Source organism: Callospermophilus lateralis, chromosome 7, assembly GCF_048772815.1.
Source record: "Callospermophilus lateralis isolate mCalLat2 chromosome 7, mCalLat2.hap1, whole genome shotgun sequence".
NCBI classification, from domain to species: Eukaryota; Metazoa; Chordata; class Mammalia; order Rodentia; family Sciuridae; genus Callospermophilus; species Callospermophilus lateralis.
In genome coordinates this window covers 135,634,754-135,650,088 of record NC_135311.1, presented here as the reverse complement: position 1 = coordinate 135,650,088, position 15,335 = coordinate 135,634,754, and the positions used below count along the sequence as shown (strand labels likewise).

Genomic DNA, 15,335 nt, shown 5'->3' with positions numbered 1-15,335 from the left:
GTGTGTGGGGAAAGGTATCACGTGAAACTTGGTAGTCAGTTTCATAAACGGAAGCCTGAGGTGTGGGACTGGACACCTGTGTGTTTCAGTTGCTGTCACAGGGCATACATTTCCTGAAGAAATCGGGAGTTGTGGGGCTATTGATGTTGCCCTGGTGCTTTGCATGCAGTTGCTGATTTCACTCTGCCCTTGAAAGGCTTGATGTCCCCCCAGTGACATAGTTGTTTTCTCAGAGAAACTGAGTAATTGTGAAGACTGATGATTTTTTTTGTCAGACCAAGAATTTTCTGGTTTTTTTTTTATTAATTTATGAAAATGGTTTTTGTTACTTGTAGGTATTGATGTCAAGAAAGGCCGAGGTCGATATATTGACACCTGTATGGTCATCTTTGCCCCCCGTTACCTGTTAGACAATAAATCATCTCACAAGCTTGCATTTGCACAAAGGGAATTTGCCAGGGGACAGGTAAGCAGTTTGCTTTTGGAGAATGACCAGTGCTTATTGGTTAGCATAGTGAGCCAGGCATGATGAGTACACTCCTGTAATCCTAGTGAGTGGGGTCAGGGACAAGGGGTGGCTGAGGCAGAAGGATTGCAAGTTCAGAGTGAGCTTTGGCAACTGAGAGAGGCTGTAAGCAACTTAATGAGACCCTGTCTCAAAATAAAATATTAAAAAAGACTGGGGATGGATACGGCTCAGTAGTTAAGCGTCCTTGGGTTCAATACCTAGTATTAAAAAAATAAAATCATGGTGAGTTTTAATATCATGCTTATCTCCCATCACAATGGTATGTTCTGGTGGGGTACAGTGGCACATTCCTGTAATTCTAGTGACTTGGGAGGCTGAGGTAGGAAGATCACAAGTTTGAGACCAGCCTTAGCAACTCAGAGAAACCTTCAAATAAAAAGGACTGAGGATGTAGCTCAGTGGTAGAACACCCTTGGATCAATTCTCAGTTTTAAAAAAAAAGACTAAGCTCTGTGATGTGAATAATCCAAATGGCTCTTGGTAGAGGGTGAGGCTCAGAGTACCTGGCCACTCAATAAACATTTGTGTATTACTGGTAACATATTGGGCAGAACTGAACTGTTAACTCAAGCCAGTGGTCTTCTGTGTCTTAGGGAACAGCCAATCCCGAAGGTTATATCTCCACCCTTCCTGGCTCCAGTGTGGTGTTCCACTGGCCTCGAAATGACTATGATCAGCTCTTGTGTGTGAGGTTGATGGACGTTCCCAATTGTATTTGGTCTGGAGGCTTTGAGGTCAACAAGAATAATTCCTTTCATATCAATATGAGGTAAGTTTGAGCTTTCAAAGACAAAGTTTGAGATGCAGTAATGTAGTCAGCCCATGCTGCTATTAGTGAAATGGTCACATGTGTTCCTGGATCAGAGTTCCCAGAGCTGTGGGAGCTATGTGGGAGCATTTGATGGGATGAGCCCATCATGGAGAGTGCTGTGGTTATGAGCCATGGGACAGCTCTGAGCCCAAAGAATGGTTCCTCTGAAAATTCTGTCTACATTTAGATGGTTACATTGATTATAAAGGTTTTGTCTGTTCTTACACATTTGTACATCTCTCCAAACCGAGTGATCCTCAGCTCCTCTTTGAGAAAAATCAACTAGATGTATCCTTGAGTAGCCTACAGTGACTTAACCTCTCTGCCTGATCCAAACAAATGCTGTTTTCTTTTAAATTATTATTATTTTTTAAAAATGTAGATGGATACAATACCTTTGTCTTATTTATTTCTTTTTATGTGGTTCTGAGAATAGAACCTGGTGTCTCACCATGCTAGGCAAGTGCTCTACCACTGAGCCACAACCCCAGCCCCAAATGCTTTTTTTTTTTTTTTTTTTAATTATTAATTTTTCCCCCTTGGGACAGGAGGTCTTGCTGTGTTATCCAGCTTGGCCTCAAACTCCTAGGCTCAAGCAATCCTGTTGAAGCCTCCCAAGCGGCTAGGACTGCAGATGCACACCACATTACCCAGATAAAACAAAGTATAATTGCCATAAAAAATACATAACGTAAAATTTACCATCTCAAGCATTTTCATGTGTGCAGTTCACAACTGTAAGTGCATTTACATTGTGTGATTTCCAGAGCTCTCTTCATCTTGCAAAACTGAAGCCATGCCAATTAAGCAATTCTTCAACCCTTTCCCTTTGCCCCCAGCCCCTGGCAAACTCCATTCTATTTTGTGTCTCTAGGACTGTGACCACTCAGGGTACTTTATATAAGTAGAATTGTACCTTATTTCTCTTTTTTGGGGGGTGTGGGGGATACCGGGGATTGAACTTAGGGATACTCAACCACTGAGCACATCCCAATCTCTATTTTGTATTTTATTTAGAGACAGGGTCTCACTGAGTTGCTTAGCTCTCGCCTTCACTGAGGCTGGCTTTGAGCTCATGATCCTCCTGCCTCAGCCTCCTAAGCCATTGGGATTACAGGTGTGTGCCACCATGCCTGGCTCCTTATTTCTCTTGTTTGTGACTGGCTTATTTCTTTTATCATAACACCCTCAAGGTTCATCAATATGTTGCATGTGTCAAAATTTTCTTTAATTTTCAGGCTGAATAATTTCAGGCTTGTATATCTTTCCTACATTTTGTCATTCATTCATCCCTTGATGGATATTTGAGTTGCTTTCACCTTTTGGCTATCATGAATGTGGATATGCAAATACCTGTGCAATAGCTGGGTGCTGTGTTGCATACCTATGATCCTGGCCATTTGGTAGGCTGAGGCACAAAATTGAAAGTTCAAGGCCAGTCTTGGGCAACTTAATGAAACACCATGTCTCACAAAACAAAACAAGCAGGTGTACTGAGGATGTAGCTGTGGCAGAGTGCCCTGGTTCAGTCCCGAGTACCACGCATACACGCTACACAAAAGTCGCGTATATTTTGAGGTGGGGGATTTAGTTCAGTGGCAGAGTGCTAAATCAAGCCCAGGTGTGAGGTCCTGGGCTTGATCCTCAGCACTGAAAAAAAGAAAAAGTGAGGAAAAAACCAAATATCTGTTTAAGACCCTGCTTCAGTTCTCATGGGTATAGACACAGACATAGAATTGCTGGAGCACACAGTCATTCTAGTTTAATTTTTTGAGGAACCATCATGCTGTGTTCTGTAACGATCGTAGCATTTTATTCTCCTGCCAACAGCGTGCTGGGTTCTGGTTTCTCCACAATCTCACCAACATGTTACTTTATCCTGGGTTTTGGGTAGTATCCATTCTGTTTGGGGTGAGATAGTGTGTCGTTTTGTCTTTGTGGTCTTGGGGAGTGAACCCCAGGCTCATCCATGCTAACCATAGAACACTTCTACTGAGCTGAGCTCCAGCCCTCATTGTATTTTTAATTCACTTCTCTCTAATGAGTCTACGTTGAACATCTTTCCATGTACCTGTTGGCCATTTGTGTGTCTTTGGAGAAATATCTATTCAAGCCCCGTGCCCAGTTTTGGATTGGACTGTTTGTTACATGTTGATATGTAGGAATTCTCTGTTCTGGATATTAACTCCTTGTCAGATATGTGATTTGCAAATATTTTCTCCCATTCCATTGGTGGCCCTTTCCACTTTTGATTGGGTTCTGTGATGATAGAAGTGGTGTTGACTTTTGATGTAGCCAGTTTATCTATTTATACTTTTGTTATTGTGTCCAAGAAATCGTTGTCGTACCCATTGTCACAAAGCTTTGCCCCTTCATTTTCCCAAGAGTTTTAAAGTTTTAGCTCTTGCCTTTCGGTCTTTGATTCGATTAGAGTGACATTTGTGTATGGTAAGGTGAGGATTGAACTCAGGGGCACTCAACCACTGAGCCACATCTCAATCCCTATTTTGTATTTTATATAGAGACAGGGTCTCACTGAGTTGCTTAGCTCTCGCCTTATGTGGTGTGTGGAGATTCCATTTACACCCAGAAGGGTCTTATCACTGGGTTCTGTTCCCAGCAGTGCAAAAAAGTTAGAAAATCTTGTGCTTCAAGATTGTTTTTCTATTCAGAATCCCTTGAGATGCATATAAATTTTATGATGGATTTTTCCATTTTGTCATAACAAAACAAAACAACGCCATTAGGATGTTCACAGGGATTGTGTGCAGCCTAGACTGTATTGGGTGATATTGACACCCTAACAATATGGTTCCCATTCACGAACTCAGTGTTGTTCCATTTATTTGTGTCTTAATTTATTTCATTAATACTTTTGAAGCTAAAAATATGAAATCAGTGCTATTTACATTTAGAAGCAAAATTCAATCTTTTAAGCTTTCTGATTAGTACTGTACAGAGAACACCACTGTGAAGAAACAGAAATGTGAATAATTCAACAATAGAATAAAAGTATTTATTCAGAATAAAAGTATTTGTGATGTGACTTATAAATGCTGTGTGTGCTCAGTGGCAGGCCGTTCCCATCACACTGCCCGGGTCCTTTCCAGTGAGGATTGCATCCGGGGACTGTGCTTGTCCAGCTGGGCTCCTGGAGCCCCTGGGTGAAGGGGAGCCGCATGTGTAGGGCTCATGTGCCCTCAGTTGTACTTCACCAGAACTTTGTTGGTATGAGGTGTTCCAAAGGAGATTTCATTTGGGGAAGGGGTGAAAAAAGGTAGGTGATTCTGAAGCTACAGCCATTATCGTCTGCATCCTGCCCAGGTGGAGGCAGTCCAGACCTGTCATGGGAGAACGGGAGGCCAGTCTAGATCAAATAGTAAAGTTACTCATAGTTGCCCCAGAAAAAGGGGAGGGAGGAGAGATGACTTGTGTATCTTTTGTTAATCCTTTAAAAATAGTTTTAGCGAGTGTAGTTCTAAACTACTGAGAATAGGCCTGTGCCATCTGTTTCTTTTACTTTCCTTAATTTTTCATTTGGAAACAATTTATAAAAGTAGAACAATGAACTTCCTCAGATCTTACTTAGGTTTACTAATTTTTCAACCTTTTGCTCTGTCCCACCCCTGCCTGCCTCTCTCCCCCATGCCACTGTGTGAGTGCACATTTTTCATTTCTGAACCACTTGAAAGTGAATTGAAGTCATTTTGCCAGTTCACCCATAAAAACTCCAGCACTTACTACCTATAAGCAAGGACATTTTTTCTGAATATTACTGATGTTACATACAAAAGAAATTTAATGTTGATAGGACATTTTCTGATCAGTCTCTGTAGGCTGAAAAAGCTGCTGCGATGTCCTTACAGCAGCCCCTCTCCCATGTCGGCTGTAGTCTATGGTCATTTTTCTTGCTTGGCTGACATATTCTTCTGTGTTCTTTAATCTAGAGTAGCTCCGCTTTTTCCTTTTTGTCTTTATTGATGTTGACATCTTTGAAGATTCCTTGTAGAATCTCGTGTTTTCCGTATGTACATTTGGGCCCAACATCTTGAGTGACAGCACTACCTGTGTGAGGTGTTTCCATCACACCCCCTCGGCAGGCCCAGGACACGTGGTCCTGTTATAGATATTATTAAGCTTGATCACTGCTTGGTTAAGCTTGTGGCTGCCAGGTCTCTGTCATAGTTACCTTTTCTTTTTTGAAAAGGAGAGTATTTTCCAGGGATCATGCAAGACTGAATATCCCATTTCCCAAGAACCTTTCATTGAAATATTTGATGGTTCTTACCTAAATCAATTATTACATCGGTGCTTATAAAATGGTGATTTTTTTTTTCTAATTTTCTCATTTCTTCATTTGTGAGTTGATGCCTTAGGTAAGGATGTCTTTTCCACACCCTCCAGTGATGTGTCTGAGTGTGAGTGTCACACAGACACACTCACATGCAATTGTGTGCATGCTCTTCTCAGCCCTTCTTTACAGAGGCTATCCCTTAATAGACGCTGAAGAAGGGAGAGTACTAGACAGTCCCCACTTTGCGCCTCTTATCAGTCCCGGCTTCTTCAGTATGACAGGGGAGCATGCCGTGGGGCCAGTAGTTTTGATGGCACAGCGTGAGAGGAAAGTGACTCCAGCTTGTCTCTTTTATTGAGCTTCTTGTGTTTCCTTCTTGCAGGGATACCCTGGGGAAATGCTTCTTCCTACGAGTGGAGATCACCCTCCGAGGAGCCACGTATAGGATCTCCTTCAGTGACACAGATCAGTTACCCCCTCCTTTCCGAATTGATAACTTTTCTAAGGTACCAAGTGGGGTAGAGAGCCGATGGACTCTTCTCGTGACGGGGGTGGAATGTACACTACCTTTAAGACAGTGGCCCAGCACACTACCCACCAGCTGTGCAGGTGGCTCCCCGCGGCTCCTCAGCCCTAGGAGTCCTTAGCACTGGGAAGTGGTGTCTGCTGGTCATTTGGACTGCTGAGCAGCCTTGTCCATGCAGAAGTAACCTTTTAACCCCCCATACTTATTTTGGTTAGAACATTTGATTGTTGTGACGTGCTATATAGATACTCCATCCAGGCAGAGAAAGGAACCAGATGGCCAGCAATAGTGGAATGGGCACTTCTACTGCTGCTTAGTTATGGGACATTTTTATAACTCTTACAAGCAAAGCCCAAATGAAAATCATTAGTTCCTATTTTAGATTGCTCCTGTGAATAAGTGTCTTATAATATATATGTGACTTTCTATAACCACATTCCTAGATTCTTATTCCCTTGTGTATATATCACAGGGGAGTGGGGAGGGAAAAAAAAACCTTCGAAAGGATAGAATTGCTTCTTTATTAGCTGGGGTACCGAGGATTGAATCCAGGGCTGCCTGTCCACTGAGCCATATCCCCAACCCTTTTTTGTATTTTATTTTAAGACGGGGTCTTACTGAGTTGTTTAGGGCCTCATTGAGTTGCTGAGGCTGGCTTTGAACTCACAATCCTCCTGCCTCAACCTCCTGACACTGGGAATACTGGCATGTGCCACTGAAGCTGGCTTGGCAAAGCTTCTTAAAGCTCTCCATCCAGTGGACTGTAGCCCTGGTCTGTCAGTCGTGCACCTTTTTAGTTTTTGAGGTGATGAGGAAAGCATTGGAGGAGATGAGATGACAGGCCTCTCTAGGCTTGTTCCTGTGAGCAGGTCACCGGGAAGGACCTGGAGCTGAACCCTCTGAAGCACGACCTTCCTTTCTAGTCACACTGCTCTGAATGAAGTTCCTCTTGTCCTCTGTTCATTGCTCTAGGTCCCCGTTGTCTTCACACAGCATGGCGTAGCTGAGCCCAGGCTCCGAACTGAAGTGAAGCCCATGACCTCATTGGACTATGCCTGGGACGAGCCCACCCTGCCGCCATTCATCACGCTGACTGTGAAGGGGGCTGGCTCCTCGGAGATCAGCTGCAACATGAATGACTTCCAGGATAACCGACAGCTTTATTATGAAAATTTCATCTACATCGCGGCTACGTATACGTTCTCTGGGTAATTCTGGATTAAATTACTGTTTTTGTAAAGCAGAAGGTTCTAATTATTTACTGGTTTTAAATTTTAAGCAGTTTCTGGGGAAATCAAAGTACAGAGAAAGATTCCTTCCTACTTTATCAAATCCGAGGCTTATGGCCTAACTTGAGAGGTCATTTAGTCTAAATCCTTTCTTTCACTTAGCTTAAAATTTATCCCAAGAGGCAAGACTCTCCTCTTTTTTAAAGATCTCTCCCATTAATCTATCCCAGTATTTAACAACTCCTCCCGTGAGTTATTCTTTTATCTTAAATTTTTCTTATATCAAAGAATTACTTGGAATGCATTTCTTAAACTTTGTTCTATTTATTAGTCTGTTTGCCTCTTCCTTTTTAGAAATATTTCTGGTGCTGGGTGTTGAACTCAGTACTGAACTACATCGCCACTCCTTTCTGTTTTTGTTTTGAGAGGGAGTCTCACTAAACTGCTGAGGCTGGTCTCAAGTGTGTGATCCTCCTGCCTCAGTCTCCTTGGTTGCTGGGATTTTAATGGATGTTTTCCCCTTTCTTTATTTGAAACTGACTGATCTTCATAATTGATTGTCTTGATTCTGATTCCTGTTCACACTAAGAATGCTGCTTCTTCAGACACTTAACAGTCTGAGTGCTCACCTGGAACCAACTGTAGTACTTAACTTCACAGTATTTCCAGCTGTCTTAGAATTATAATCTTAACTGTTTGAACAGTTAAGATTAGCGAACTCAGGTGAAGAATTTAAGCTTATTCCAATTCTGCTATTGATGGTCACATACAAGATTGAGAGCACTGAGTTTTCAAAAAGTCGTCATTCTGCCAAGGTGTAAATGTGCTGAAGATACATGACCACTTTTAAGGTTTATCTGTAAAGATATGGGAAATAGCTGAATCTTTAGCATTATAAATATCAATAATTTGAATAGAACATTGAAAGTCATATTTCTTTCCAAAATGTTCTGCATGATTTTCCTTCCAAATGAGATTCTTATAGGTGCCTGGGGCCCACAGAACAATTTCTGTATCTTTGTATTTGCCTGGAGGTCAGATTTCACTAGCTGTGGATTGAATTTGCAGAGAAGAGAGAGCTCCTTTCCCTTGTGTGTGGCAGGTCCCTTTAGCAACCGTGGTGCTGAGGTGTTTATCTTGTTAGAATCGATCCAGTCATGTTTGTTTGCTTGTTGCTTGTTTGTTTTTAAAGATTATGGCACTTGACAGTGTGACCTGCTTAGGGTTTAGTGCCTGAAAAACCAGTTCTGAATCTAGTTGCTAGGCTGTTTTCCCTTCTGTTCTGTAAATTCCAGTAGCTACTAAGCTTCTTAACTGAAAAGTCCTGGTGGAGGACGATGAGCATAGTGGGTGGAGTGACATGGAGCAGAGAAAAAGAGAAGGGCCCCCGGACCTGGTGTGTAGATCTCACAGCAGAATTCCAAGACCCCTGGTTTGCTAAGTGGTTGAGCCATTCTTGGGAGCATCTTCGACACTATTTCTTTGCATCTTGGTGGGAACTAATGATAGAGAAAAAGACTCCAAAGATGAAAGTAGCCATTTTAAAGTAAACAGTTCAGTGGCATTTAATACATTTTTGATATTTGACCATCACTTCTGAGGAAATCCCAGAATCACCCATCAGTGCCTCCTCACTCCTCCTCCGCCCGGACCTTGGCAAATGCTAGTCTGCATTCTGTCTCTGTGTATTTACCTCTTCTGGATACTTCACATAAATGAGGTCACATAAGTGACCTTTGTGTCTGGCTTTTTTCACGTAGCTTGTTTTTTAGGTTCAGCTACTTGTGGCATGTACTAGTACTTCATTCATTTTATGAAAAGTGTTTAATACTTTTGTGGCTGAGTAATATTCTCTTCTGTGTGGGTATGTGTGCTGCATTCTCTTGATTGATCTGCTGCCGAGCATTTGGGTTGTTTCCGCCCCTTGGCTCCTATGAGCAGTGCTGTTTTGAACATGCCTATACATGCTTTTGTTTGAGCCCTACTTGTGATTCTTTCATGTTAATACCTAGGAGTGGAGTTGCTGAGTTGACAGTGATTCTGTGTGTTTTTTGTTTTGTTTTGTTTTGTTTTATGGGGCATTGAACCCAGAGGGGCTTAACCACTGAGCAATACATCCCCAACCCTTTTTATTTTTAGAGACAGGGTCTCAATAGGTTGCTTTCGTGAGTATGTTTGCTGGATTGATGGAGTGAAAACTAGTTAGTGTGTGCTTCTAGCTAAGTTGCTGAGACTGGCCTTGAACCTGCGATCCTCCTGCTCAGCCTCCCTAGCCACTGATTTCAGGCGTAGGACGCTGCATCCAACTGTGTTTAACTTTGAGGAATGCCCTGCTGTGTTCCGGTGTTGAACCTTCGTGCATTCCCACCAACAGGTGCAAGGGCAAGGGTCTGGTTTCTCCACTTCCTCACCAACACGTTAGTGCTGTTTATTTATTTATTTTGTGTATTCTGCCCATTCTGCTGTATATGAAGTGGCATCTTATTGTGGTTTTGATTTGTTTTTTGTTTTCTTTTTGATTAACGTGGATTTGTTGTACATTTTTGAATAACTAATAGTGTCTCCTCTTTTTTTATGTGCTTAGGAGCCATTTGGAGAAACACCCATTCAGATCCTTTGCTCATCTTAAAATTGAAGTATTTGTCTTTTTTTAATGTAAATCTAATACCAGTCTCTTATCAGATACATGATTTGCAGATGTTTCTCCCATTCTGTGAGTTGTCTTTTGACTTTTTGAAGGTATTCTTTTAAAAAAAAAATATTTTTTAGTTATACATGGGCACAATGTCTTTATTTTGTTTATTTCTTTTTATGTGGTGCTGAGAATCGAGCCCAGGGCCTCACATTTGCAAGGCAAGCCCTCCGTCACTGAGCCACAACCCCAGCCCTTGAAGGTATTCTTTGTAGGACAATAGTTTTTCAACTCAATGAAATCTTTTTTTTTTTTTTTTTTAGAGAGAGAGAGAGAGAATGAATTTTATCTGTTTTTTTTTTTCTTTTTATTACTTGTGGTTTTGTTGTCATGAAGATTAATTTTTAATTCTGAATTTATCAGTACCTTTTGTGATAAACAGGGATTAATGGAAACAGGCAAATAATCTGAATTAAATCTCCTCCAGGAACCCCACAGAGAAACTAGACTGCAGCATTCCATGAAGCTTAGGATTTTTAAGCCACAGAGGAACACAGGAGCATTGAGTTGGAGGATACAGATTCTGGGCCCATGGGTTTTTCTTCATCCCAGAGGGACTTGTGGTTTCTTGCCAAGACTCCGTGGGATGCCATGATGCTGATCGTGATGCTGATGTTCTGCCAGCAGAGTAGAGCAGTTGTTAGTCCCAAGGACGTCTATCTTGTTCTTTGGTTTTTTGCATTCTTTTTTTTTTGCCTCTGAAAATATATAGTCATCCTTTCATGTCTGAATTTTAAGATACTCAAATTACCTGCTGCAGGATAGACATCAGTGTATATCTTCTTACAGATGAATCCTTGAGCAGGGCAGGGGAAGATACAGTGTGTGTGTGCTCATTGATTTAACTCTAGTTTGCAGGAGGGGACAGGAAGACCCGGCTCTGCCAATAAGGCCATCACCTGTGCAGAGCTCGTCTTGGACGTCTCACCAAAGACACAGAGAGTCATCTTGAAGAAGAAGGTAAGTGCTCAGGCCCTGGGGTTTAAAAGAGGGTTTGTAGCACAGGAAGGCGCTCAGGTCAGCCATTCCAGAGTGGGTGTTTGACAGATGAGGAAATGAAAGCTTGGGTTGAGTATCTTGCTAGGGACTCCCCGTTCCCTACCTTGTGCAAGATCACTCTGGAATGGCCTGTGGCACCAGTGGGATACTGGAAGTGCTTGGTAGCGAGTAGAGAGGCAGGCCTGGGGAAGGAGAGGGGTGCTGTGTACCTCATTTCCTTGCAGTCATGCGAGATGGCAGCCCCCGGTAGGAAGCACTGGTACCTTTCTAGGTTTGAGTCCTGGCTCATCCAGTAAAAGGTAGATGATGTTAGGTATTTCCTATTTCTTTCTAACCATTTTTCTGCTGACCTCCCATGTGTATAAAAAGCATCATGTACATAAAGTACTGTATCAAGAGATGAATGAGTATAGTACACAAACTTTATAGAGGCCGGACCCTATGCCAGACATGTTCCATGTACCTTGTATGCACTACACTTATCTCAAGAACTATACTATGTGGCTTAATTTCCCTCTTTAACAGATCAGGAAACAGAGGCTCTAAGAGATTAGGTAACTTGACCAAGGTTGCTCAGTTTATAAACTGTGTAGCTGGGACTCAAACCCTGGCATTTTGACTCCAGCATACACCCTACACACGGGTAGTTTCTACTTTGTAGAATGTAGAATACAAAAGCAATCTTTCCAGCACACGTGAAGCATGTGAATGAGTCTGTAGGACCCAGAGTTATCTGTTGCCCTGGGGAGCTCCTCACTAGAAGGAGCGCATGTGATCTTGGCGTAAATGGCTGGAGTAGAGGTGTTACTGGGTGTGTTAGAGGCAGCAGAGCAGAGCAGAGCTGGTAAGGCTCCGGCTCTGGCATGAGGCTATGGAGACTTCAATCCTCAGCCTACCACCTGTTAGTTAATATGACCAGGGGGAGTTACTTCATCTGCCTGAGCCTTAACTTCCTCGTCTGTAAGTAAGGATAGTAACAGTGTGTGCCTCTTTGGATTATTTTTAGGATCAAATGTGCTATTGCATGAAAGTCCCTCAGACCAATATCTGGCACATAGAAAAGTCTCAATAAGTGTTATTACTCCTAATATAAAATGAATTCTAGGAGCTGGGGGTGTGGCAGTACGGTGCTCACCTAGCATGGATGAGGCACTGGGTTCATCCTCAGCACCATATAAACATAAATAAATAAAAATAATGATATTGTGTCCATCTACAACTAAAAAAAATATTTAAAAAAATGGATTCTAGGGTTGGGGTTGTGGCTCAGAGGTAGAGCGCTTGCCTACCATGCATGAGGCACTGGGTGCGATCCTCAGCAGCACCACATAAAAATAAAATAAAGACATTGTGTCCTTTATAACTAAAAAATAAATATAAAAAAATGGATTCTGGACTTTGATGATTGATCTGAAAACCCACTTGCTGTTTTAAGTATTCCTAAGGAGAAATAAATATTTAGAATGAACATAAATCAACCTGGTATAACCTTTGAATTCATTTGAATGTAACCAACTTGTAAACATTGGAAATAATATAGTAGCACTGGGGAGGGGTGGAGGACCTTGGTAAGTGCTGGTTGTCTGTAATTGTAAGGGTTACCAGTTACCAGACATCAACACTGTCGTGCGCTTTACATAACTGGATCCTTCTCTATAGTGAAGGCACCTGCGGGTTGCTGTCTAGAATAGCAGTCGTCAGGGCAGTATAGCTTTGTAGGAGACTTCCCAGCCATTTGTTTCTAATTTTTTTTAAAGGAAAATATATTAGGTCTATAAAACGAATACTTTTAAAGAAATTTGCAGTATTTGTAATTTTTGTTTATTTGGTTTAAGAATTTAGAATAGTTCATCCTAGGTGCAGCTGGAGATTGACAACAGTAAAAGTCTGAATTAAGCATTTGTATGATGTGAAAATGTCTTAGTCCAGTTCCAACTTGCAAACTTAGCCCTTAGAGGACGTTGTTGAAGAGAGCAGCTAGTTAGGACTGCTCCTGATGCGTTTCTCTTTGTGTGTATTTGCTCAACAGGAACCAGGAAAGCGCTCTCAGCTCTGGAGGATGACAGGAACAGGAATGCTGGCCCACGAAGGTTCTTCAGTTCCTCACAACCCCAACAAGCCCTCGGCCACCCGCTCCACTGAGGGTTCTGCAATCCTAGATATTGCTGGTCTTGCTGCAGTAACTGACAACAGGTGGTTTTCTTGATTCTCATTTTCTTTTATTAATGTGGTTTTGTGGCTCTAAGCTCAACACTGAACTTCATGCACTACCCCTCCAGGTGACCTTTGATCAATCTCTTTGCTCTTACATTCAGACTCAGAGGAAATCTACAACAAAAAATATTGTTATGTAGGGACTAGGGCCGTAGCTTAATGGCAGAGTGCTCACCTAGCATGCGTGAGGCACTGGGTTCAGTCCTCAGCACCACATAAAAATAAACAAATAAAATAAAGGCATTCTGTCCATCTACAACTACAAAAAAAAAATTTTTTTAAAGTGTTATGTAAACTCTTGTAATAATTTGTATTTTTATATTCATATTTTTCTTCAATGACAGAAGTCTATCAGCTTCCTAGACACGAGTATTGGGACTTTTCATTTTATTTTTTTAACATGATGATGATATCCACACAGGTTAAGAAATGTCAGATCTAAAAAGGATGTATAAAAAGTGAATATTTCTTTCACCCAAACTTCCAGTCCACTCTTACTTTCTAGAAGTGAATACTTAAAAAAAAAAATCTTTTGTATAATTAATAAGAGACTATACAAATGTGTTTTTATGAACTCTCAGGATTCAAATCCACCTGTTAAGTTTGCATAAATTCTTTCAAGTTTGCATAAATTCTTTTCTTTGCCCGTGCCTTAGCTTCTCCATTCAATCAGTATATTTGTTTTTAGTTTGATACCTTATTTATGTCTAAAAGGACTTACAAGTTAAAACACAATGAAAGGACTTAGAAATAACATGGAAGAAGACTCTTGAGAAGATTTTAAGTATACTTAGCAGAGAACCCATCCTGTGCGGCAGGGAGGCAGCAGGAGGCTGACACGCAGATCCCTGGGGCCTCATCCCTCGTGCCCCTCTTCGTTGCTTTCCATGTTGAGAGGTTCCTGCTGCCGTGAGGCTGAAGCTGGCTGCCTGGTAGATTTTAAGGGTGGAGGGTCCTGGAGGGAAGAAGAGCAAAACTGCCCCCACTTCTCCTCAGGCCAGATGCCACCCGCCCTGGGGTCTCACTGCAATTTCTCTTTGTCCAGATACGAGCCGCTGATGCTAAGAAAGCCCGACCGCAGGCGAAGCACGACTCAGACATGGAGTTTCCGAGAAGGAAAACTGACGTGTGGCTTGCATGGGTTGGTGGTGCAGGTCAGTAGTCCTGATGCCCCTTGTTGCAGCACGCAGTGTGGGTAAGGCTTCCTTGACAGAGTCTCAAACAGGATGTACATGATAACTTGTTCAGTGGGAAAAACTAAATATTGAGCAATATTAGTGTTCTATTATTCCGTTTTTGTTAGAGGACAGTCAAGAATTTTCTTTGTGCACCAGGGTGTACTTGGGAACTGTTCTTGATGGTGATATACAGCCAATGTGTCAAAAATGGCTCTCTGTGGATGATAGCTTTTTTCCTTGGTTTCTTAGGATTTTGTTTCTCTGACATTAATCACCTATATATATATATTTTTTTTTAAAAGAAGGAAAGAAAATATCAACTAAAAATCCACCACTAAGTTAGATGGTTTAGTTTTAGACCTGTGAAGTTGGTATAATAGTGACAAGAGTCTGTACAGTGTTCTAGGAGATAGTAAGTCATCTGGGCTCCACATGCCCTTGATTCTGTTTATTCCTGCATTCTTAGTGATACCCAAATAAGCATTTAATTGTTGTAGCAAATGTCAGAATCAAGATTACTAGACAATTTCCTGTGTACTCAATTCAGCCTATCTATTCCATACTAAATTCCCAGGTGCTTTATAAGCAAATATGTGTTTGGAAAAGAATTTAGATTTTCTGCCAGAGGGGGGCTTCAGGCTGGGAACAAGACCACAGATCTGACTGAGATAAACATTGAGGAGGGTAGGTGTCGAGGAGGTTTCAGCAGATAGCTGTGTGTGCAGTTCTGTCCCCACTGGAGTTTTATCCAGGCAATAACTACTTGAACATCAGGCCCTTGTTGAGAACTGTTGGTATGTGCCCGGTAGATACCAGGCTGTCCTTTGGTTTGGGACACTGCCATCTAGGGCAGTGTGCATAAC

General features: G+C 41.8%; 1 protein-coding gene across 7 annotated transcripts in view; it reads left to right on the top strand.

Moving 5' to 3' along the window:
* Window positions 1-15,335, top strand: part of Vps13d (vacuolar protein sorting 13 homolog D) — a 245,867-nt gene that overhangs the window by 126,633 nt on the left and 103,899 nt on the right. For all 7 annotated transcript variants that reach the window (XM_076861265.2, XM_076861268.2, XM_076861267.2 and 4 more), the window contains 7 exons: window positions 336-466; window positions 1,123-1,298; window positions 6,017-6,140; window positions 7,133-7,368; window positions 10,933-11,041; window positions 13,110-13,273; window positions 14,340-14,448. In XM_076861265.2, the coding sequence (XP_076717380.2) occupies window positions 336-466; window positions 1,123-1,298; window positions 6,017-6,140; window positions 7,133-7,368; window positions 10,933-11,041; window positions 13,110-13,273; window positions 14,340-14,448 (1,049 nt within the window). The remainder of the gene's footprint in view (window positions 1-335; window positions 467-1,122; window positions 1,299-6,016; window positions 6,141-7,132; window positions 7,369-10,932; window positions 11,042-13,109; window positions 13,274-14,339; window positions 14,449-15,335) is intronic.